Source organism: Hyla sarda, chromosome 11 (genome assembly GCF_029499605.1).
Source record: "Hyla sarda isolate aHylSar1 chromosome 11, aHylSar1.hap1, whole genome shotgun sequence".
NCBI classification, from domain to species: domain Eukaryota; kingdom Metazoa; phylum Chordata; class Amphibia; order Anura; family Hylidae; genus Hyla; species Hyla sarda.
The window spans coordinates 40,291,249-40,316,405 of NC_079199.1; the positions used below are offsets into that span (position 1 = coordinate 40,291,249).

A 25,157-nucleotide genomic window follows, 5' to 3' on the forward strand; every position below is an offset into this window, starting at 1 on the left:
AATTTGCTGCTATTCCTGTGAAACACCTAAAGGGTTAACAAACCTTTTGAATGTCATTTTTAATACTTTGGGGGGTGCAGTTTTTATAATGGGGTCATTTTTGGGGTATTTCTAATAAGAAGGCCCTTCAAATCCACTTAAAACCTGAACTGGTCCCTGAAAAATTTTGATTTAGAAAATTTTGTGAAAAATTGGAAAATTGCTGCTGAACTTTGAAGCCCTCTGGTGTCTTCCAAAAGTAAAAACATGTCAACGTTATGATGCAACCATAAAGTAGACATGTTGTATATGTGAATCAATATATAATTTATTTGGAATATAAATTTTCCTTATAAGCAGAGAGCTTCAAAGTTAAAAAAAATGCAAAATTTTCAATTTTTTCATCAAATTTTGGAATTTTTCACCAAGAAACGATGCAAGTATCGACAAAATTTTACCACTAAGGTAAAGAAGAATATGTCACGAAAAAACTATCTCGGAATCAGAATGAAAGGTAAAAGCATTCCAGAGTTATTAATGCTTAAAGTGACAGTGGTCAGATGTGCAAAAAATGGCCGGGTCCTACAGTGAAAATTGGCTGAGTCCTTAAAGGGTTAAAGACACCAATACAAATGAATGAGGGGAGAGCTGGCTAGTGGTCCGGATGTCTGGCAGTCATGGTCTGGACCTGGACCACGGTCAGCCCGTTGCGTACCGCTGCTATGCATCATATCTGGTGCTATGTGTTCAGCAGATTTACAGGAATAGTTGTAATAGGAACATATTGCTGAATAGGTTTACATACTCACAAGTGTGTGTGTTTTATCCACTATATTTAATTCTAACTCTACATAGATCTATATATACCGCCTATATGACCACTGTGCCAATATATACCACTAGCAGTTACACCACATACCCCCAAACACTGAAGAACCCCCCATGAATTATTATTGTTCCTCTTGACTTTAGACCATGACCAGGGGAATGAGACCTGCACCAGGGCAAAAGGGGCTTGGACCCCAAGGACCATAGGTGCCTAAATCAATTGGTTTCAAAACTGTGGACCTCCAGATATTGCAAAACTACAATGCCCAACAAGCCTGTGAGTTGTATTTTTGCAACACCTGGAGGTCCATACTTTGGAGACCACTGTGGTCCATCATAAGGTCCATCAAACTGCACAGGGTAGCAAACAATCTAAGGTCAACCCTAGATGTCCCTCATGATTCCCACATCACATTGTATATGGCAGAGCAGGTCTATAGGGCCAGTGTCAGGCAGGTGCCACCAGAGCATCCCATGGCCAATGACATCACCTGCACACGACCAACTGCCGTTTACTCTCTGCTGGCGACCGACGTGACTGGACCGAGGTCTACAGACTGAAGGAGAACCGCTGAGATGGCGTCCACTGGACATGGAGAAGATGGCGAGGAGGAGAAGAGGAAAAGCGAAGGCAAGAGGAAGAGGGAAGAGGAAGGCGAGGATGGAGTCAAGAGGAGGAGAGAGGACGATGGAGGATCAGAGGATGAGGAGCCAACACCTGGGATGGCGACCACTGGACATGGAGAAGATGGCGAGGAGGAGAAGAGGAAGAGGGAAGAGGAAGGCAAGGATGGAATCAAGAGAAGGAGAGGAGATGACGACAGAGGATCGGAGGATGAGGAGCCAGCACCTGGGATGGCGTCCACTGGACATGGAGAAGATGGCAAGGAGGAGAAGAGGAAGAGGGAAGAGGAAGACGAGGATGGAGTCAAGAGGAGGAGAGAGGACGATGGAGGATCAGAGGATGAGGAGCCAACACCTGGGATGGCGTCCACTGGACATGGAGAAGATGGCAAGGAGGAGAAGAGGAAGAGGGAAGAGGAAGGCGAGGATGGAGTCAAGTGGAGGAGAGGAGACGAGGATGGAGGATCAGAGGATGAGGAACCAACACCTGGGATGGCGTCCACTGGACATGGAGAAGATGGCAAGGAGGAGAAGAGGAAGAGGGAAGAGGAAGGCGAGGATGGAGTCAAGTGGAGGAGAGGAGACGAGGATGGAGGATCAGAGGATGAGGAACCAACACCTGGGATGGCGTCTACTGAACATGAAGAAGATGGCAAGGAGGAGAAGAGGAAGAGCGAAGGCAAGAGGAAGAGGGAAGAGGAAGGCGAGGATGGAGTCAAGAGGAGGAGAGACAACGAGAATGGAGGATCAGAGGATGAGGAGTCAACACCTGGGAGCAGCCAAGGAACATCGGGTCCCTACCCCAGGCTTACCATCAGCCACTACAACCTCCACCAAGTCCTGGGTAGAGGCAACTTCGGCAAAGTAAGTTCTATCTCCATCTTGTTTTCTGTTATCAGCCATTTTAGGCTGCATTTGTATTGTTGTGGGTTGCAGTGTTGTGGTAAGGTGGGTCTGCTGGAACTTGTAGTCCCACAATATTATGCCCCTGATGGCTTTGGTGGTTATGCACATCCATATAAAACTCCCTGAAGGGACTACACTTGGTATTAGGTGTGAACGGATCCCTTGGGGCACCTCCATGTACTGTGTCCTGGCAGATGGAAGTTGGGATGCCCAAGATGGTGTGGGTGCAGGAAACCAGACGCAGGGAGAAGAGAAGGTGCAGAGGGGTCTTCTGGAGCAGTGTGTAAACAGTACATATAGGGGGGATTTATTAAGATCTGTGCAGAGGATGAGCGGTGCAGTTGCCCATAGCAACCAATCTGAAAAATAAAAGAAGCAAACTGGTTGCTATGGGAACTGTACCGCTCTTCCTCTACACAGGTCTTTATAATGGACACGGGAATACTCAATAATATAAGGTAAAGGGATAAAAGTTCCTATGTGCTGATATTATATCGCTGTAAATTGTTCCTCCAATACCGCAGGTAAGAAATAATAATGGGGGAGATTTATAAAGACCTGTGGAAAGGAAAGTTGCCCAGTTGCCCATAGCAACCAATCAGATCGCTTCTTTCATTTTTCAGAGGCCTTGTTAAGAATGTAAGAAGTAAGCTGATTGGTTGCTATGGGCAACTGGGCAACTTTGCCTCTGCACAGGTTTTGATAAATCTTCCCCAATATCTCTTCACATGTAATATATATAGGATTCCAAATATATATCCAATAATAAAGTGCAACAAAAGAGTTTCCCCCTATGGGATTACGGTTCTCTATTCATTATTGTCTGTTTTTTTCCTTGCCCTATATCTCTGTATGCTGTGTTGTATTTGTTTTTTGCACATTTTCTTTCTTTTATGCATTATTTGGGGGGTAGATGGTACTTATTATGTATATTTTTTTTACCTTTGTTTTCCTTGGTTGAACCCTTTTGTAGTCCAGTTAAATTGAGCTAACTGGCCTGGATATTCCTGGGGGTGGACTGAGGAAAACTTGTAGGATCCCCACACCACTTACTTTATATGGCCCACATGTGACACATAGGGTTGCCACCTTTTTTGCAAAAAAAAAAAAATTAATAAATACCGGCCATGATCATTGGCCTGATTAATTATATATGCGTGACATCACATGATACAAATATGTGGGGGGAATTTTGTGCTATTCTGACCCCTATAACTTTTTTATTTCTCCTTATAAGGGCCTGTATGAGGCTCATTTTTGTGCCCCGGTCTGTAGCTTTTAACAGGACCATTTTTATTTCAATGTGACTTTTTGATCGCTTCTTTTTTTTAAATTAAATTCAAGAGTTGCAGTTAGCTACTAACTATAACTCCCAGCATGCCCTGATACAGCCTGCAACTCAGCAGCTTGCCCAAAGGAAAACTACAACTCCCAGCATGTTGGACGGTACAGTAGTATATAGTATAGGTCAGTGTTTACCAACCATGGGGTTCCTCCAGCTGTTGCAAAACTACAACTCCAAGCATGCCCATGCAAGAAGTTGTAGTTTTTCAACATCTGGGGGTGCTCTGGTTGGGAGACACTGGTATAGGTTATGGTGCAACATTCCGGGAGTTGGAGGATTGGTTGGATAAATACTGGTCATTGTATTGCCGGTATTTTTAATATAAAAATACCGTCAAGGTGGCCAAAATACCGGCCAGGTGGCAACCCTAGTGACGCATCATCCATGGTGCGACCAGGTGAGGTATCCCCCTGACTCTACAGGTGTGTGACCGGACCAGGACCAGAATGTGAAAAGCACCCAGTCTTCTCTGGAATAAAGTCCTTGAATTTTGTCCCCTTCAATGCTTCTCTTTTTGTTATCCATACATGCAGTGTTGTGGTAAGGTGGGTCTGCTGGTAGGTGGAGATGCCCATAGCAACCAATTGAAAAAGGCCTCTGAAAAATAAAAGCAAACTGGTTGCTACGGGAACTGCACCGCTCTTCCTCTACACAGGTCTTTATAATGGGCACGGGAATACTCAATAATATAAGGTAAATGTATAAAAGTTCCTCTGTGCTGATATTATATCGCTGTAAATTGTTCCTCCAATACCGCAGGTAATAAATAATAATATCTCTTCACATGTAATATATATAGGATTCAAAATATAAATCCAATAATAAAGTGCAACAAAAGAGTTTCCCCCTATGGGATTACGGTTTTCTATTCATTATAGTCTGTTTTTTCCTTGCCCTATATCTCTGTATGCTCTGTTGTATTTCTTTTTTGCACATTTTCTTTCTTTTGTGCATTACTTGGGGGTCAGATGGTGCTTATTATGTATATTTTACCTTTGTTTTCCTTGGTTGAATGCCGGTCAGGTGGCAACGATAGTGACGCATCATCCATGGTGCGACCAGGTGAGGTATCCCCCTGACTCTACAGGTGTGTGACCAGACCAGGACCAGAAGGTGAAAAGCACCCAGTCTTCTGTGGAATAAAGTCCTTGAATTTTGTCCCCTTCAACGCTTCTCTCTTAGTTATCCATACATGGATTTCATGTCTACCCCCATTGATGCATCCCGATGATCCATTCTTGTCCTCTTTCTCAATAAGGATAATATTTTGTTTTCTGGACCCATCATTATTGTAGGGACTTCTGCCCATTTTTAAGACTATTTATCATGTTGGACCCATGAATTCCGTGAAAACTGCACATAGTGGACTATTTTTATAGTATTTTTGTACTCATTTTCTATTTGTTCCTCTTGGCACCTAATCTAGGAGCTGTAGAGGTCGCTTCTCGGCCTTTTGACTAAGATCAAGTGTAGTTTCTGTTCTTATCAGTTTCAGGCGGGGACCCGAAGCTCCGGTATTGGGCTGGTGGGGATGGGTGCTGCATGGAGGGGTCAGGCATGGAGGGAACAGGTGTACCAGGGCGTTCCAGGGCTGGTTCTGAGGAAACAGCTCGACTGCTGCCCCGACGTGACCTGTTTCCTCAGGGTCTTGCCATGAGGCTGAGAGGGTCTAGAGCTGAGGTACTTTAGTGCCTTGGGGAGTGGTGACCCTGAGGTGCTGAAACTCACTGGGAGTATTGGCGCACTGAGTGGAAGCACTGGCACCATAAACTCTTCACCTTGTGGCACTCACTTCTTGATTTCCGGCCTTCTGGCTAGCATCAGAGACATTTCTATAGATCTGGCTGTATGTTTGGCCAGGATATCTGCACACATTCACTTTTTTATTTCCTTTTTTGTCACTGTGACACTTTTGCGTGTTGTGTGTCCACAAGATTGTTAGAATACCTTCTGGGTGTTCCTCCTGGCGGTCTAGGGGAGGTGTGTGTGGCCATTAGGTTCTGCACCTCCCTGCAAAAACCCCGGGTACTCCTGCATGGGCAGGGTACCGACTGTTATCGGCTCTGTGGGCAGATACCTTTGCTAACGCCAAGGGGGATGCAGGGAGCATTTGTGGTTGCTTAATAGCTTCGGCAAAAAGGGATATTGAACCTGGAACCTCACAGGTACCTTTTGATCCGGAGGAGAACTATAGGAGAAGGGCTTGTGATAGACCACATCCTTTGTGCACTTTTTTTTAGTGTAACACGTCTGCACTTTGGTTGATTCAAGAGCACGTTCCCTGGCTCTTAGTAAAAAAAAAATATATATATTCTTCTCTTTTAGTTATCCATATATGGATTTCTATGGTTTCAATACAATCTTACAGAAACCTATTTGGACCAGAAGATGAGAACTACACTGATCCCAACCAACTCAAAGACATGTCTATCCATTGTTCAATGCATTCATAGAGTTAGGAGATAAAGTAAGTGAACCCTCTGGAATTCCCGGTTTTTATACTATCTAATAAATACCCCCATTGATGCATCCTGATGATCCATTCTTGTCCTCTTTCTCGATGAGGATACTATTTTGTTTTCTGGACCCATCATTATTGTAGGGACTTCTGCCCATTTTTAAGACTATTTCTCATGTTGGAGCCATTCATTCCGGGAAAACTGCAATACCACATAGTAGACTATTTTTATAGTATTTTTCTAATCATTTTTCTTTGTTCCTCTTGGTACCTAATCTGGGAGTTGTGGAGGTTGGAGCCCAGTTTTACAATCAACATACAACTCCGACAACTGCTAAATAACCACCATGCACCGGCTGATATTCAGTGACATTCGCCTAGCACTATTTCCGCACTCTATTCCCATTCTTCATCCACCTCTATGAATCACTTTCACACTAGGGATCCAGGTTTTTGGCTTTTACACCATTCGTTGTTTTCCTTTACGCTACCTTTTCAGATGGTGGATAAGCTGTTCAACATTTTCCTAAATTTTGTTCACATTTCATTTTTTTAATCTTTTTAATACACTTTTAATATTACAATTCGTTACACTTGGCACAAGTTCCCCTCTGTTCTATTCTCATAGATTGTGTTAGCTCTTATGTAATAGCTGTAACATCTACTGTTATATAACTGCATTATAGACAGGTGTACAGAGTATATACCTGATACTCATTTGGTCTCCTCCTACTTTACACATGTGCACAATGGTCTTTTTCTGCCAATTAAATTGGTAAATATTCATATTATTATGGATGTATGTGTAGTTCGCAAACGCCAACCTGTGTCCCTAAAATATCACATATCTTTATTTGTATTTATTTTGCCTATGCATCCATAAGGCTGTTTGAACTTGCGCAACATATACCTACCACTTTTGTACTTATTGAGCCTCAACCAATTAGAGTGCATAAATGATTCAAAGTGCTGTCCGAACGTGCGTGTAACTTTTCCATCTACTGCTTCTGCGCGCCTGAATGGCAGGTCTGATACCGCATCTCCACTATTAGCCAAATTACTTTTGATTTAATCACATCGGCATCACCACTATGCACTGAACGCCCTTTTTAGAGCCGGCGTCATCTTGCGGACTGGATTCCACAAGGATTCCGCCACCAAACCTGCCAGGTATCCTATTGGTGAACAAAACTTACAGCATTTGTAGCTGCAGGAAACTTTGTTAGAGACGATTGTTGCTAAAGGGGGATTTACAGGTTATTATAGCTCTTTCTTGCAGTTTTCCTAGGCTTAAGGTTCCTTGGTGCTATCTAACTGACCCATCACTAAGTCCACCCATAAACAGCCCCCCCCTCCTCCATATCAATGTTTATCAAGCGCTGTCCTCAAGACCCCCAACAGGTCATGTTTTCAGGATTTCCTTAGTCTTCCACAGGTGATATTACTGTGGTGATTCCTGATTCACTGACCATAATTGTATCACCTGTGAAAGACTAAAGGAAATCCAGAAAACATGACTTGTTGGGGGTGTTGAGGTTCGAGCTTGAGAAACACTGACCAATATCAACCTTATGATGTCTTCTAATGAGCGTCTTCCATTTGTTTTCCACAGGTGGTCCTGGCATCAGTCCCTGGCCGAGACACCTACATGGCCATAAAGATCATCAACAGAAGAGAGGACAACGAGGGAACCATCAAGAGAGAGCGGCGGATACTCCTGGCAGCCCGAGACTGTCCATTTCTATGCCACCTTTATGCCGCACATCAGTCTCTGGAGCGCGCATACTTCATCACGGAGTACCTGTCCGGCGGCAGTCTGGAGGATTTGATCAGGATTTGCTGCTACCTGGACATCAACAACATAAGGTTCTACGCAGCAGAGATGGTATGCGGCCTCCAGTTCCTCCATGGACAGAACATCGTCCACAGAGACCTCAAGCCAGAGAACATCATGTTGGATGCAGAAGGCCACATCCGGATCATTGACCTGGGCCTGGCACAAGATGGAGTCACAGCCTCCAGCAAGATCGATGGAGTGACAGGAACATTCTGCTACATGGCCCCTGAAGTGCTTCTCGGACAAAAGTATTACACAGCCGTTGACTGGTGGAGCCTTGGGATTGTGCTGTGCAGGATGGCTACAGGACGCTTCCCATTTTTCATCGGCCACAGCAAGCAGAAGGTTTTCAAAGCCATCACCAGAAAGGAGCCAAAACTTCCACCCGGGATGGATGCTGCTATTGAACATCTCATCAGTCAACTTCTGCGCAAGAATCCCGATAAGCGCCTGGGGGTGCGCAGAAACATCCGGAAGCATCCATTCTTTTCCACCATTCGCTGGGAGGAACTGGAAGAGAGGAGAGCCAAGCCACCATGTAAGCCGTTTGAGACAGTTCTGCAAAATCACCATCTGCAGTGGCCGGAGGACACAGAGGACACCCACCATGTGACCGGATTCAATTATACGTCACCAAGCTGGGCCCAGTAAGAACCTTCTCTTGGGATAACTATCATCACATGTTCTTCACTTCTCCATAGGTGGATCTGGACTCTGAGGACACCGCGCCTACTGCTCAGAACCTCCGGCCTCCTGATCCAGGCCTCATGTCTCTGCTGCTGTAACCTCGGCTGCTCTAGAACATCTTTATGCCACACCTTTGCCATTGTGTTGCTGCCCCAGGCCCTTTACCTGGCATCCTCCATTCCTGGGCTGGCATCTGACATCACTGCAGCCAGAAGATCCTCTACGCCCCCAGAAGCGGCCTGTGCTTAGATTCCATCTGGTAAGTTCAGGAACAATAGCCGCATGTTGTAATCCTGGGGTGCTGAGTGGCGGATATTATCCCTGAACCCATCCAAGCACAGGCCGGGTAAGTACTGCACTCACCACACACACTACACGATAGGGATAGGCGCACACACATAGACACAGACCACAGATAGGGGACATATCGGCTCGATCCAGGGATTTATTCTGATCGCCATATTTGGGGTCGGGAAGGAATTTTTCCCCCTGATTTTAGGACAATTGGCTCATTCCTCACAGGGGGTTTTCGCCTTCCTCTGGATCAATATAGCCGTAAATAGGTTTAGCATAATAACATAAAATTACCCTCTTAGTAACACAACTAATTCTAAAAAATTCATAAATAAATATATATTAATATATTTTTTTATCTTAAAAACGTATTTGACCCAAACATAAAAATTAGACTACTAGACTTACCAATAGACTATTAGAAACATGTATAACTAAAAAATATTTATAATTTAAATTAATTTACCCCCCCCCCCCCCCTTTCTATCACTCCGGTTTGGTTCCAGCCTTTGATCCTGGGATTTATTCTGACCGCCATATTTGGGGTCGGGAAGGAATTTTCCCCCCTGGTAATAAGGACAATTGGCTCTTTCCTTACAGGGGGTTTTCGCCTTCCTCTGGATCAACACGGCCGAGCACGGTTCAGTACAACAGACCACTAACTTACACATATATAATAGTATAATATAATAGTATTTTGTTTATTATTGTCCCCCCCCATCCCTATAAATAAACTTTTTTTTTACCCCCTACATGGTTGTACTTGTCTTTATTTCCACTGGACATCAATCTAATAAATGTCGTATTGGCGCTGCTAGTAACCTCTCTCCATTCTGACTAATAGATGAGGATCCTGAATGAGGGACCCCCATCTATTACCCATCTTTAATCCCCTAATAGATCGTTTGTAAGATTGGTTTTCTAAACCCAGCAACAACTTTTATGGTAATATAACAAGTGAGGGTTTGTTACAATGTATCGGTGCAAGTCAGAGCTGGGGTATATTTAGGTCATGGAGGATTGCCTAGAATGAGCACATAGTGGAGGATGCTTCATGGAGTAATAGATCTTTATAGATGCTTTATGGACGCTCCTGTTATGAGAACATCCACACCAGAAGAGCATCAGAGCAACATTCGTGAAGAAGGAAATTCCCGGTAGAGAAGTGTCCACATGGACAGATCCCATAGGAACAGTCTACTGGGCAAGCAACATGGCAGCCATTACAGTCCCCACCTCATTGTATGTCACCCAGCTTTCACACACTCCTGAAAAGGGAATCTTCCTATTAGTGTAATGGGAAAATTATATCTTAAAGAGGTACGCGATGGAAAAAAAAAAATTTTAATCAACTGGTGGCAGAAAGATAAACAGATTTGTAAATTACTTCTATTTAAAAATCTAAATCCAGTACTTAGCCGCTGTATACCACAGAGAAAGTTTTTTTCTTTTTGGATTTTTTTTTTTAATCTGTCTACAGTGCTCTCTACTGAAATTTCTGTCCTTCAGGAACTGTCCAGAGCAGGAACAAAATCCCCAAAGCAGTTCCTGACATGTATAGAGGTATCAGCAGAGAGCACTATGATCAGACAGAATCGTTAATTTCTAACGATAATTTGTTTTCCCTTAGTCCTAACAGTAGCACAGATGGGGTATTCCACCCCCCGCGAACTGGTAGGACAGATGGAAGTTTTATTGAACCTAATTAACCAATCAGTAAAGACACACCAACAACCCCCTGTATAAGTAAGAGGGTCATCCTCTGCCTCATTGTGTAGTAACAAGAAGAACTAAAGGCAAATAATAGAAGAAAATAACTTAACTAGGGAGGGAAAGTTGTGCTACTGTTAGGACTAAGGGAAAACAAATTATCGTTAGAAATTAACGATTCCCTTACGTCCTAACCAGTAGCACAGATGGGGAAATGGCAAGCAGAAACCCTATGAGGGAGGGCTCTCATGCCTGACGGCAGATAATACTGTCCGTCCAAATGAGGAAAAATCGGCCAATCTACTGTCAAGTCTGTAGTGGGTGATAAATGTGGAGAGTGAACTCCAGGAAGCAGCTTTGCATATATGTTCCAAGGGAACAAGACTCCTTTCCGCAAAGGAGGTAGATACAGACCTGGTGGAATGAGCTTTTACAAACTCAGGAGGCTCCTTACCTTGGGATACCATGGCAATACGAATGGCATCTTTTACCCATCTACTGATGGAGGGCTTTGAAGCTTTAAGACCTCTCTTGGGTCCTGAAAAGAGAATTAGCAGATTTTCATCCTTCCGAAACTCCAAAGATCTTCTTATATAGATCTGGAGACATCTCGAGATATCTAGGCAATGAAGAGCCCTATCTTCATTGGAGGATGGAGGAGGAGAAAATACTGTCAGGGATATAACTTGATTTATATTTTGGAATGATGGAACTTTAGGTATAAAGGATGGCATGAATCTGAGTAACACTCGATCCGGCAAAAATTTAGTATATGGTTCAAGTGCCGAGAGCGCTTGAAGTTCCCCAATCCTTTTGGCTGAAGTGATTGCCAGTAAAAAAGTTATTTTAATGGTAACAAACTTCATGTCCACCTCCTCCAAGGGCTCAAAGGGGGGAGATGCTAACCCCTTGAGCACCATCGATAAGTCCCATGCTGGGACAGGTTGTATAATTGTAGGTTTTAACCTTGAGGATCCCCTCAAGAATATTTTGACTAGTGGGTCTTGAGACAATGGTTTATTGAGAAAGGCAGAGATGGCTGATACCTGAACTCTGAGTGTGGAAGGAGATAGATTCTTGTCTAATCCCTCCTGGAGAAAGTTGAGGATTGTGGCAACAGCTGGATTCTGTCCAGGTAGTTGTTTCTTGGAGCACCAAGACTGAAAAGTTGTCCAAATTCTTTTATAGGCTCTGTTAGTGGACTCCGCTCTGGAATGCGAGAGGGTATTCAAGACCGCACTAGAAAGCCCTTCTAGATGTGGAAGGGACTGGTCAACCTCCAGGCTGTCAGGTTGAACATTTGAAGATTTGAGCAGCTGTGAGTGTCCCCCGACACTAGTGCTTGCTCTGGGGGAAGCCTCCAGAATTGTCCCCGACTCATTTGCAAGAGTTGGGTAAACCAAGCTCTCTTGGGCCAAAAAGGAATTATGGCTATGACAGAGGCTTGGTCCTGCCTGATTTTCATCAATACCCTTGGGATCAAGGAAATTGGAGGGAAGATGTAGGCCAGCCTGAACCTCCATGGGATTGAGAGAGCATCGATTGCTACTGGGTTGTCTTCCCTGTACAGGGAACAAAATCTCACCACTTTGGTGTTGAACCTTGTTGCCATAAGATCTATTTCTGGCATACCGCACCTGAGTGTTATTTGTTTGAACATCTCTGGATGGAGAGACCATTCTCCAGTTGAAAGTCCTCTGCTCAGGCGGTCGGCGATCACATTGAGAGATCCCCGAATGTGAACTGCCGACAGGTGGGTTAGGTTCCTCTCTGCCCAATCCAAGATCAGACCCACCTCTCTGAGGAGGCTTTGTGATCGAGTGCCTCCCTGCTTGTTGATGTACAATACAGCCGTCATGCTGTCGGATTGGATCTTTACTGCTTTCCCTTGAAGAAGAGAAGCAAAGTGGAGGAGTGCTAATCTGATGGCTCGAATCTCGAAGAGATTGGAGGTCAACCCTCTCTCCTGAGGAGACCAAGATCCCCGCACTAACAGATCCAAGAGATGCGCTCCCCAACCTACAAGGGACGCGTCGGTAGTAAGTATGATCCAAGGGGGTTGGATCATTGACTTGCCGTCCTCGAGGTGAGACCACCATCTGAGAGAGGACCGGACTCGATAAGACAGGGAGTGGCACTTGTTTAGGCCCGAGGGCCTGAGATTCCAAGTGGCGAGCACCTCTGATTGAAGAGGGCGTAGATGCCAAAGAGCCCAAGGAACCGCATCCACGGTAGCGGACATAAGTCCCAACATCCGCATGAGAGTGCGAATGGAAACTCTCCGGAGTACAGAGAGAAAAAGGGCCGATTCCTGAACCCGAGATTTCCTCTCGGGAGAGAGGTAAAGTGTCATGGAGATTGAGTCGACTATGAAGCCGAGGAACCTCACTGAGGTCGTTGGGAGGAAATTGGATTTGGCCCAATTGACTATCCACCCTAACTAGTGAAGGAAGGATACTGCTAGTTGCAGATGTTGGGACAGGATCGCAGAAGAAGGAGCTCTGAGGAGCCAATCGTCTAGGTAGGGAACGATGCTGAGCCCCTGGAGCCTTAGAGCAGCAACTACCGCTACCACCACTTTGGTAAATGTGTGTGGGGCCGAAGAAATTCCAAACGGGAGGGCTACAAACTGGAGGTGTTTTAGAACTCCCCCTACCTGAACTGCGATCCTTAGATACTTTCTGGATACCGGATGAATAGGAATATGAAGGTAAGCATCCTTTAGATCCAGAGTAGCCAGGTAATCCCCTGGCGAGATGAGGTTGACCACAGATTGAATAGTTTCCATATGAAAGCGTTTGTGCTTTACATACTGATTGAGATATCTCAGATCTATAATCATCCGCCAGTCTCCTGTTACCTTGGGAACTAGGAAGACTGGAGAATAAATTCCTGACCCCCGCTCTGCAAGAGGAACTTCTTCTAAGGCATTCTTCTGGATGTATTCCAGAATGTAGGTTTCTAGCGCCCCCTGTTTGGTGAAAGAACTCTTGTCTCCACATAATTGGATGGGGGAATTGATTCGAGGTCTATCGAATAACCATCCGAGATTAATCTCAGGACCCAAGGATCCTGAATGTGGAGGGACCAGGCGCTTGAAAAGTGGTGAAGACGACCACCAACTGGAATCTGGGGGGCAGGATGGGAAACTGGAAAGGTCACCTCGGCAAGGAACCCAGAGCTTCGTAGAAGCCCGCAGTCAGAGCTTTCTGTTGTCTTTGGGGCCACGGGAGCGTTTTCCGCCCCGGCGTTGATTACCCCAGTCTCTCTGAGGCTTAGGCTGGGGGGCTGATCCGCCCCCAGAACGCCGCCCTCGACCACGAAAGGAGGAATAAGGAAGGGACTTGCCTTTCTTGTCAGAAAGTCCCTCCATAATGCGGTCCAGCTCAGCTCCGAAAAGAATGCCGGGTTCGTAAGGCATAGCACATAAGGTGTTCTTGGAAGAGTTGTCAACCTTCCAAGGTTTTAACCATAGAGGACGTCGTCCAGCGGAAGCCAGGGCCATAGACTTGGAGGCCAATTTAAGATGCTGGGTGGAAGCATCGCACAAAAAAATCAACGGCCAGATTGGACGTCTTGAAGGATGAAAGAATTTCATCTCTAGGAACCCCCTGGTCCAAATCCGACTGGATGTTAGAAAGACGGGTCTTCAAAAAGTTTGCTACCTCAGAGCAAGCTATCGCCACTGATGCAGACGCAGAAGCAGTGGAGTAGGCACATGGCACAGTCAGCCTTCCGATCCATTGGATCCTGCAAGGAAGACCCATCCTCAGCAGGGACCACTGTCCTCTTGGACAGTTTGGCAACTGCCATGTCAACCTTAGGGACAGGGCCCCAGGAGGAAAGCTGAGATTCCTGTATAGGAAACATGGTCTTAAATCTTTTAGTTAAGACCGGACCCTTTTCTGTTTTTTTCCATTCCGTTCTAAGCACGGACAGAAGGGTATCATCCGCTATAAAGACCCTAGGTCCCTTAGAGGCGGAGGTAGAGGCTTCCCCGGGATCAACATCCTGGTCCCCCGACCGGATGGATCTCAGAAGACGCTGGGTCTTTTCCAGCGGAAAGAAATAGGATGCAGTGACCTCCTCATCCGAAGAGGAGGACTTGGAATCTTCTCTCTCCTGATCCACAGACGTCTCCATTCTGGGAGGTGAAGAAGGTCTGGCGCGTTTCTGAGAGACAACGTGTTTCAGCTCCTCAATAGAGGCTTGCATAGCCGACATGTTAGAGGAGACCCACACATACATATCTTGGACTGTAGGTTCAGTCTGGTGGGAAGGTAGAGACTTAGCCCTACAAGGAGGGCACCTGGAAAATTCATAATTATCCTCAAGGGGAGTATTGCAGTCATGGCAAGAGAGGTGCTTGCGCTTGGCGGATCTTTTTGCCAAGCCTTCACGATCCCGAGCCCTCGGTCGACATATCTAGGTAAATATGAGAGGAGGATTAGATAATGTAGCGGCAAGAAAAAAATTGCGGCTAGCTAAAATATAATTAAAATACCCAAAGTTCTCAGCAAGAGACCAGGTAAGATAGAGAGATAGGGAAACAGTAGTATCCGCAAGGATGCACTACTAGACTCAAAAAGACAGGACTGTGGAAGTACCAACAGCTCTGCGCTCTAGGAGGCTGAATGACAGCCTAGGGGGAGTTTAAATATCCTCCTGGCTGGCGCCAAAACAAGACTCCGCCCACAAGGCGGAGTTACAGATAAAGAAATCCTGTCTTAAAAAAACAGGAGAAAAACAGGAAAAAAAGGAACCCTATTAGTTAGAGGGTTATGGAAGAGGCTCCTCGCTCGGTTTCGCCGCATTATTAGCAAAAACGGCGCAAAAAAACGAGCCGGGAGCGAAGAGAGAAACAGGAAGTGACGTCAGATGCCGCTGACGCACTTCCGGCCGGGGCCGCGATTGGAGTCGCGGCTCCGAGGAATAGAAGCAGATGGGCGCAAACTATGCCCAAATTTGCAAGTAAGAAAAAATCCCCCCTCCTACTCATATAACAGGAGTAAGGGGGTCACCATCTGTCCCACTGTCCGGGAGGACAGAAAAAAACACAATGAGGCAGAGGATGACCCTCTTACTTATACAGGGGGTTGTGGGTGTGTCTTTACTGATTGTTTAATTAGGTTCAATAAAACTTCCATCTGTCCTACCAGTTCGCGGGGGGTGGAATACCCCATCTGTGCTACTGGTTAGGACGTAAGGGAAAGGAAATTCAAAAAGAAAAGGACTAAAAAGTCCTGGACGGATAAAGATTTTGAAATAGAAGTCATTTACAAATCCGTTTAACTTTCTGGCATTAGCTTAAAAAAAAAAAAAGTTTTCCACTGGAGTACCCCTTTAACCCCTTAAGGACTCAAGGTTTTTCTGTTTTTGCACTTTCGTTTTTTCCTCCTTACCTTTTAAAAATCATAACCCTTTCAATTTTCCACCTAAAAATCCATATTATGGCTTATTTTTTGCGTCGCCATTTCTACTTTGCAGTGACATTAGTCATTTTACCCAAAAATGCACGGCGAAACGGAAAAAAAAAATAATTGTGCGACAAAAATCGGAAAAAAACGCCATTTTGTAATTTTTGGGGGCTTCCGTTTCTACGCAGTTCATATTTCGGTAAAAATTACACATTATTCTGTAGGTCCATACGGTTAAAATGATACCCTACTTATATAGGTTTGATTTTGTCGCACTTCTGGAAAAAATCATAACTACATGCAGGAAAATGTATACGTTTAAAAATGTCATCTTCTGACCCCTATAACTTTATTTTTCCACGTACAGGGCGGTATGAGGACTCATTTTTTGCGCCGTGATCTGAAGTTTTTATCGGTATGATTTGTTTTGATCAGACTTTTTGATCACTTTTTATTCATTTTTTTTAATGGTATAAAAAGTGACCAAAATACGCTTTTTTGGACTTTGGAATTTTTTTGCGCGTAAGCCATTGACCGTGCGGTTTAATTAATGATATATTTTTATAGTTCGGACATTTACGCACGTGGCGATATATCGCATTGCCAGCGTTTTTTACCTCTTATTGATGCAGGGCGTATGCATACGCTCTGCATCCCCGATCCTTAACGTTCTCATCGGCAGAGAAAAGGGTTAAACCCAGTGGGTTCCCGGTTGCTATAGACAGCCAGGACCCATGGCTAATGCCGGGCACGGCCGATCGGGCCGATGTCCGGCATTACCCTTTAGACGCCGCAATCAAAGTTGATTAAGGCATCTAAAACGAAAGTAAAAGAATCCCGGCAGCTCAGCGGAGCTCTTCGGGACTATCGTGAATAAATCACGATGTCCTGATCAGCTTACCGGATGACGGGAGGGTCCTCACCTGCCTTTCAGTTGTCCGATCGGCGATCTACTGCTCCATGCCTGCGCAGTGTAGGCAAGCAGAAGATGGCAAAAAATATATATATAAAAAAAAAAAAATATTAAAGTTCATTAACCCCTTCCCTTTTAAAGTTTAAATCAACCCCCTTTTCCCATTTTTTTAATAAAATTATGTAAAGAGTAAAAATAATTATATGTGGTACCGCCGCGTGCGTAAATGTCCGAACTATTAAAATATTAGTTTAGCTAAAACCACATGTTCTATGGCGTACATGAAAAAAATACCAAAGTCCAAAATTTAGCATTTTTGGTCACTTCATATACCATAAAAAATTATAAAAAGTGATAAAGTCCCATCAAAACAAAAATGATACCGATATATTAGGTTATATTATAAAATAAGTGATATCACTGCAAAGCCCTTATATGGGTCTGTAGGTACAAAATTGAAAGAGTTATGATTTTTAGAAGGGAAGGAGGAAAAAGCGAAAATGCTAAGTCCTTAAGGTGAAAATAGGCCTCCTGCTGTGCCAGCGTCTTGCTTTGTCTGCTCGTAGGAGTAATCTGCCGCTATGAACAGACACACAGGGATCTGCTAATCAGAGAGTCTCTAAGTCTGTGAGTACACTGCACATGTTCTCACGGACATCGCGGCTCTCTGAGCTGCAGATTACTGCGTGTCTGCCGGACCCACGGGCAAGGCAGGGGGCACACCCTAGGGACGGTCAGTAGCGCATTCACAATGTCAAATATGCTGCGGATGTGCCATGTGTGACCCAACCCTTAGGCATAAAGAGGGTAATTCATCAAGCTGTTTAGATCGTTTTTTTATTTATGTAAAATTGTCACACAAAGTCTCAGTCACTTCTTTTTGTGCTTTTTTTTTTTTGCTATAGATCAATCTGAAAGTGAACTACCATTTGCAGTGCTTTAGACTAGTTTTAGACTAAATACTTTTTTTTGCCCCACTCTATATCCCAGTATCCTGACCCATCAAATCTGGACTCTCTTGAATGGTAAACATGGGATCTACTGCTAAGACAGGTGACTGCAGTTCCTAATTCCTAAGAGAAATGTGAGCTATTTGCAATCACGTGTCAATATTGTCAGAAAAAAAAATACCAGATCCATTATCATTGTTTCTATAAAAAAAAAAAGTCATATGATCTGTGTGGAAGCTCCATATTGTGCTTAAGTAAATAGATGACTTTTCTCCCTATTATTGACTTCCATAAGAACGGTAGATGATCGGATGGGACTGTGTGACACAGTTGCAGGACTGGTTATAGTACCTTTCGATCTAGGCAGATTTGTATGTATAAAATATTCTGTAGTAAAGCAGAATGCTGGAAACCATGTGAAAGCATATTGAATTATTATGGAATGTATTATTATACAAAGAATAAAATGTATTTGCTAAAAACAGAACACTTTAGTAGAACAAAGTCTCTGATTTGTGGGTCAGAGTAGCATGACTGCCATGTGTATTTCGGGTACAAATTTGGGATTCCAATATGGCTAGTGCACTGAATCATTGTACAATACTGGCAATGACTATAGATGAGATTTTGGCTGTGACTAGAAATCCTGGCTGGTTGTCCGGTCATTGGCAGGTAGCAGCTACGTGCAGGTTTGCAACCCCATTGACGTTGGATGCCATGAGTCACGGGTCAAGAAACCGTGTGGCGGCCGAAGGCATTGTGTTGTCCTAACATTGGAAACTGCAGCTGTAGTGTAATAATTGAAAGCAATTGGTAGTTACCGAACAGCTCAGTCAAGCCCAGAGCTTAAATGGATTGTCCAGTAACACAAACAATACTCAGGCCCTAGCAGCTTACTTCCGCCCAGAGCCGGCTTCACCTATAGCAGCCGCCTAGAGTACCCTTTTGATTGAGTCATCGTTCTGCCTTCTGCAAGAATTCTTCCTCCAGGTCCTGACAGCCGCTAAGCTGTCACAACAGTAGTAAGATGATTACAGGAGGAGAGGGTTTGTTACAATGTGTCACCTCAGTAGTAAGGAGATTACATGAGGAGGAAGTTTGTTTCAATGCATCACACCCCAGTAGTATGGTAATTGAGGAGGAGGTTTGTTTCAATGTGTCACCCTGGTAGTAAAAAGATTACATGAGGAGGTTTGTTACAGTGTGTCGCCTTAGCAGTAAGGAGATTACATGAGGAGGAGGTGGTTTGTTACAGTATGTCACCTCAGGAAAAAGGTGGGAAGAGTCAAGGGGGCAGTAAAAGCAGCTTTTTACTAAGGGGGCAAAAAACCTTGCACCAGTCCTGCTTCCACCTCTGTCCAATCTCTCCCCTGTAATTTTCTCCTCACTTGTACTGGATAGGTTTACAACAGTAGGGCAGGTACTATGTCACAATCACTGCTTGCAGACAAAACAGTGCCTGCATCCGGTGGCCAGTGGAGACAAAAAGTGGCCAATTGCCGGCATGCAGCAAGAGTAACAAAGTTACCTGCCCCACCATCAGGCCATTCCCTTATAGCTGGGAATAAGTTATAGGGCTGAGAAAGGAGGAAATAGGAAGGAACAGGTTTGAATAGTACTTCCCTTACCAAGGTGCCTCCAGCTGCTGCAGAACTATAACTCCCAGAATGCCCGGACAGCCGAAGGCTGTCTGGGCCTGCTGGGAGTTGTAGTTTTGCAACAGCTGAAGGCAGCCTGGTTGAGAAACAATGGGGCAGAAGAGAAGTATGATTGTGAAGGGATCTGACTGATGGGAACCACTAAATGTTAACAGGGTCCTGAGTCACCCCGATCCCTCTGAATGAATTGAGATCATGAATTCACACCAGCGCTCCATGCACTGTCTGGTAGGTGCTGAAGATAGCCGAGCACTGTCCTCCATCTCCAGCAGTTCCCTTAGACAAAAAATAAAGTGCCAATGCCCATGTGCGAATAAAGTCGTGGAAAATTCCAATGAAAAAGGAAGGACCTCCCAACTGGCGATTCCCTTTCTAGAAAAAAGCAACCGTAGCCCAAAGTAAACTCTCAAACTCTCTCTCTCCACACTGTGGGCTACGGTTGCCACATTTTTTCTGGAGGGGGAAGCTCCAATCAGGAGGTCCTCCCTTTTTCATTGGAATTTTCCACGACTTTATTCAACTATTCAGCTGACTTTGGCCATCTGTAAAAGGACACCATGGCTGCTGACCTTCGTACAACAGCGATTCTATGTGCCTGCATAGGTGTTGTGCCCTGAGCACACCACCATCTGGTAAGCCTCCAATCTCTATTGTGCACCTTATCCTCATTCTTAACCTCCTGCACTAGAAGCGCACCTTGTTTCTTTAATTCTTCTTTCTTTTATTTATCTAACAATGCCCACGTGCGATCATTGCTCCATTCTGCCAGGAGGCTCTGGGACGCTATTCTTGTAAGAGATCCAGACCCCCCCCCCCCCCCCCCCCCAATCATACATTTAAGTCTTACCAGCGGGACAACTAGGGCTGGGCGGTATACTGGTTCATACCAAATACCGAAATTTTTGTCCTGCACGATATGAATTTCTCCCCATACCGCAATACCCGTTTGGCCCCTCCCCCTCGGGAATGAATAATCAGCCCAGCACTGCGCCCACATCAGGGAACTAATCACGTGTGACCCCCACGAGTACTGTCCCCCAATTTATCAGCCCAGCACTGCGCTGTCCCCACAACACATATCACCCGCAAGCGCTGCCCTCCTCGTCCTCCTGTTTTGTTATGGGCTGCCGACACTCTATACTGTACGCTATATCCCTATGCCCGGGCTGCAAAAGATAAACAAAATAAACTTTAACTCACCTTCCCCATTAGGCCGGACCTGCTTCCTGGGGATGGGAATGTCGGAGAACAGTCAGCCTATCACCGGCCGCAGCGATGTTCCGCCTCAGCTGGCGATAGGTTGAGCGCACTGTCACTTAAGAATCCGGCTTCTTACATAACAGTGGGCTCAGCCTATCAGCGGCCGGGGCGGAACATCAGTGCAGCCAGTGATAGGCTGATGGCTATCAGACGTTCCCATCCCAGGAAGAGCGTGAGGCCGACGTAGGAAGGTGCGTTAAAGTTTATTTTGTTTATCTTTTGCAGCCCGGTCATAGGGATACAGCGTACAGTATAGAGGGTCAGCGCCAGTGGCCCGCAACAAACAGGCGGACGAGGAGGGCAGCTCTTGCGGGTGATATGAGAGTATATAACCCGATGGGGACAGCGCAGCGCTGGGCTGATATTTTTGTAACCGTTATATACCACCATAAGTTACAAAAATACCGTGATACACATATTTGGCCATACCGCCCAGCCCTAGGGACAACCTCTTGAAGATATAGGGACCAAGGGGGAGATTTATCAAAACCTGCCCAGAGGAAAAACGTGCTGAGTTGCCCATAGCAACCAGATTACTTCTTTCATTTCTCAGAGGCCTTGTTAGAAGTGAAAGAAGCGATCTGATTGGTTGCTATGGGCAACTCAGCAACTTTTCCTCTAGACAGATGTATAAATCTCCCCCCAAGACACTATGTATTATTCACAACTATTTCCTTTATGGCCACACAAAAGGCGGGATGACAATGTGGAGACATGGCACCTGCCCCACATCAGGTCGTATACAGCATTTGGTGGCCACTTATGTAACCTAAGACGAGGATTAAAATATAAAAACAGGAGCAGATCCACAGTGCACCAACTACATTCTGCCAAATTATTCATGGAAACTCTAGACATCTCACGTCTTCTCAGTGTCACTGGGTAAATTATTAACATGTTCCTATTTTGACGACTAAAAAGAAAAAGCCCTTAGACCAGTGGTGTGTAGCCAAGCAGCACAGAGGAGCAGCGGGGTAAAAGGAACACTCAGCTGCCCATATACAATCTAATCAGTTGTAGTTTTGCAACAGCTGGAGGCACCCTGCTTGGGAAACACTGGCCCAATAGCCATCTGACTGTGTCTGCAGCTCTAAGCAGTGAGCACAGCTGACAGGCTCCTTTTAACATCTGAACCACAGGTCAGTTTCCAGAGTGGGTGAAGGATTCCAGAGTCCTTGATATTGCTGATACTGTAAATCACCTTGTTATCCCACATGAAAATCCACAGCGGATCTGGAAGGATTATCAGCTGCTGTATGCTCCACCGGAAGTTATTTTCTTTCTGGAGTTCTTTTCTGTTTGATCCCAGTGCTTAACTTTCTGGCACCAGTTGATTTAAAATAAAAATGTTTTCCAGCGGAGTACCCCTGAACTTGTATAGGCTCAGTCCATGCAGAAAACAAAGACAACGGAAAATACATTTACATTGTAATACATTTAAAGGCAGAGGAAGACCAAATCATTGCTTCTTTCATTTTTAAAAACGCCTGTGAAAAATAAGAGCAGCAATCTGATTGCACTACACCTGTTTTGATAAATCTTCCCAATAGACCAGAGACAGATCTTTGAGGCTACAGCCACTCAAACAGTGTTTAGGGTAGAAAAAGTTGACCCTGCTCCAGAATACCACGAAAGGATCATTTACTACTCATTTCAGCTATGCAGAGATTTAGTCACATCCTATATCTGGAGCAAAGAGCATCACAATAGAAAGATATGAACAGGACATAGATATCCAACATTTACAGTTAAGTCATTGTGATACATGGAATTGTTAAAGATATTGGGGGGAAATTTATCAAAACCTGTGCAAAGGAAAAGTTTCCCCAATTGCCCAAAGCAAACCTCTCCTGCTCTGGACAGTTCCTGACATGGACAGAGGTGTCAGCAGAGAGCACTGTGGTCAGACTGGAAAGAATTCAAGAGAGACATACAACTTCCTGGAAGGATTAAGATTTTAATATAGAAATGATTTACAAGTGTGTTTAACCCCTTAAGGACAGACCCATTTTTTTTTTACCTTAATGACCAGGTTTTTCTTTTTTTCTTTTTTAATTTGACATGTGTCTCTAAATGGTAACTTTAGAATGTTTTTTCTGAGCTGAGTGATATGTCATGAAAAAAACACTTTATATAATTGGTGCATTTTTGTTGACACATGAAGCATTTTTTGTGAAAAACTCCAAAATATTGTGAAAAACTGGAAGATTTTGGGCTTTTTTATGGTGTTCACTGTGTAGTAAAAGTGCTGTTATATTCTGTGGGTAGGTACAATTATGGCGATGAGAGATTAGCAAACTTACAGTGATTCAATTCGTCTCGAACGTCTCGGCGGTCGCTGACTTTAGCCTGCATAAATTAGTTCGGCTTTCAGGTTTCCTAGGACTGTATCAGCCTTTTCCAACCCACCGGAGCACCTGAAAGCTGAACTAATTTATGCAGGATAAAGTCAGCAACCGCCGAGCCGAGAAGTGTGCCGAATCGAGCAGGAGATCCCGAGGACGTATACATACATCTCCGCGCACGAACATGTCAGGTGCTGGGACGTATGTATTCGTCATATAGCAGGAAGGGGTTAACTTAGTGGCACCAGTTAATTTTATTTAAAAAATTATTTTAAAAATGTTTTTACCCGCGATCAGACATCTTATCCCCTATCCAAAGGATATGGGATAAGATGTCTAGGGGCGGAGTACCCCTTTAATGGACCAGATCTTTTTCTTTCCCACACAGCAGGTTCCTTTTCTTGGTGCAGTTCTAAATATAAGAATGTTCTTACCATACAAGCCGTTCATTCTTGACAATCGGTCCTTACATGTGAACGCCACAGTTCTATTCCTGGAGAAAACATTCAGACATACCACCATGAATTCTGGGGACACCAATGACTGAAGTGCAGTCACCTTGACATCTAGTTGTGCATACAAAATTTATTGCTCAAGTTTTATGACAAATTTTTGTGAGAAAAATAAATTGTGTACATTAAAAAGGTCCTATTAATAAGATACCCTACACAAAGTATGGGTTGTGCACAAGACAAGGACTAAAACTCTTGGATGTGAAGTGCCAATATATAATTAATCCAGTTAGGCCGAGTGCAAATCGTGCTTAACCTTTCAACATTAAAAAAGGAAAAAAATAAAAATAATTTATGACTCCATAAGAAGATTTTCCAATAAAAAAAACAACTTTTCTAAGCAGTGTAATAAAGTGAAGGCCCAAAATTAGGTGAAGTAAATTTAACCCCCTTCTCGCCAGGCACAAACACTGTTCAGTCATGCTTTGAGTTGAAGTTTCAGAACAGCTGGAGGCACCCTGGTTAGGAAACACTGCTATAAGTAGTACTCTGTGTTTTGAATTTCTATGCTAGCAGTCAGTGAATGAAAAGTATTGATATTCCCATCTAGAAGCTGAAAATGTTACCTGGACCTGACAACATAGGAGTATAGCTCAAAGAAAACCTGTCATCACTTTCATGCTGCCTGAGCCACAAGTTACCAGAGCGGGCCCCAGCAGATTCTCCCTGCCCAACCAGATTTGACTGACAGATCTTTTCTTTTTACCTTTAACAGGGAGAGTTCTATCAATCAAGGCTATGATGACATGTGGTTCAGGCAGCATGAAAGTGATGACAGGCTGTGCTAAGACTATGCAGAGCTACTTAGTGGCTGTAAGCTCTGGTTGGTCTATCCATTGTATTTCATTTATTTAAAACCCACAAAACCTAACTGGTTGGCCTACACCAGTGTCACCCAACCAGGGTGCCTCCAGCTGTTGCAAAACTACAGCTCCCAGCATACCCGGACAGCCACTTGCTGTCCGGGCATGCTGGGAGTTGCAGTTTTGCAATGGATGGAGGCACCCTGGTTGGGAAACTCTGGACTACACACTGCCTACATGCATGTAAGCATCATACCACATTTCCTCCTGTAATTGCTGCTGCACAGGATACGAGTAGGTGATCACACATAAGTACAGCTACACACAGCATATCGGTAGTACCCACTAATAGTTATATTTTCCCCGCTCAACCACTGTGAAACATACACCTGAGAAACCCAAACTGAAAATGGGACCCGTCGAGTTCCGTTGGTCTCAGTTGTTTGACGCTTGATCCGACTCTGCGACCGAGTTTTCGAACGGAGCTCAATACTAATGTGAACACAGACTGAGCTGCGGTGCAAAAATCCACAGCATGATGGAAAACTAATTTATTGTGAATTTCTCCCTATGGACTTTAATGCGCGAGTCATATTTAGTGATTCATAAAAATCTGCAACTGTAGATTTTG

General features: G+C 44.4%; 1 protein-coding gene across 2 annotated transcripts; it reads left to right on the plus strand.

Moving 5' to 3' along the window:
• The first annotated feature begins 1,291 nt into the window (after positions 1–1,291).
• Positions 1,292–9,704, plus strand: LOC130295511 (protein kinase C delta type-like). 2 transcript variants are annotated; one of them, XM_056546345.1, is made up of 3 exons: positions 1,292–2,295; positions 7,753–8,515; positions 8,679–9,704. In XM_056546345.1, exons 1-3 carry the CDS (start codon positions 1,384–1,386, stop codon positions 8,693–8,695), a joined length of 1,692 nt encoding a protein of 563 aa, XP_056402320.1. In that variant the 5' UTR covers positions 1,292–1,383; the 3' UTR covers positions 8,696–9,704. The 2 variants fall into 2 exon arrangements, with proteins under 2 accessions (XP_056402320.1, XP_056402319.1); XM_056546344.1 differs by having other exon boundaries at positions 1,293–2,295; positions 7,753–9,704.
• Positions 9,705–25,157: the final 15,453 nt, after the last annotated feature.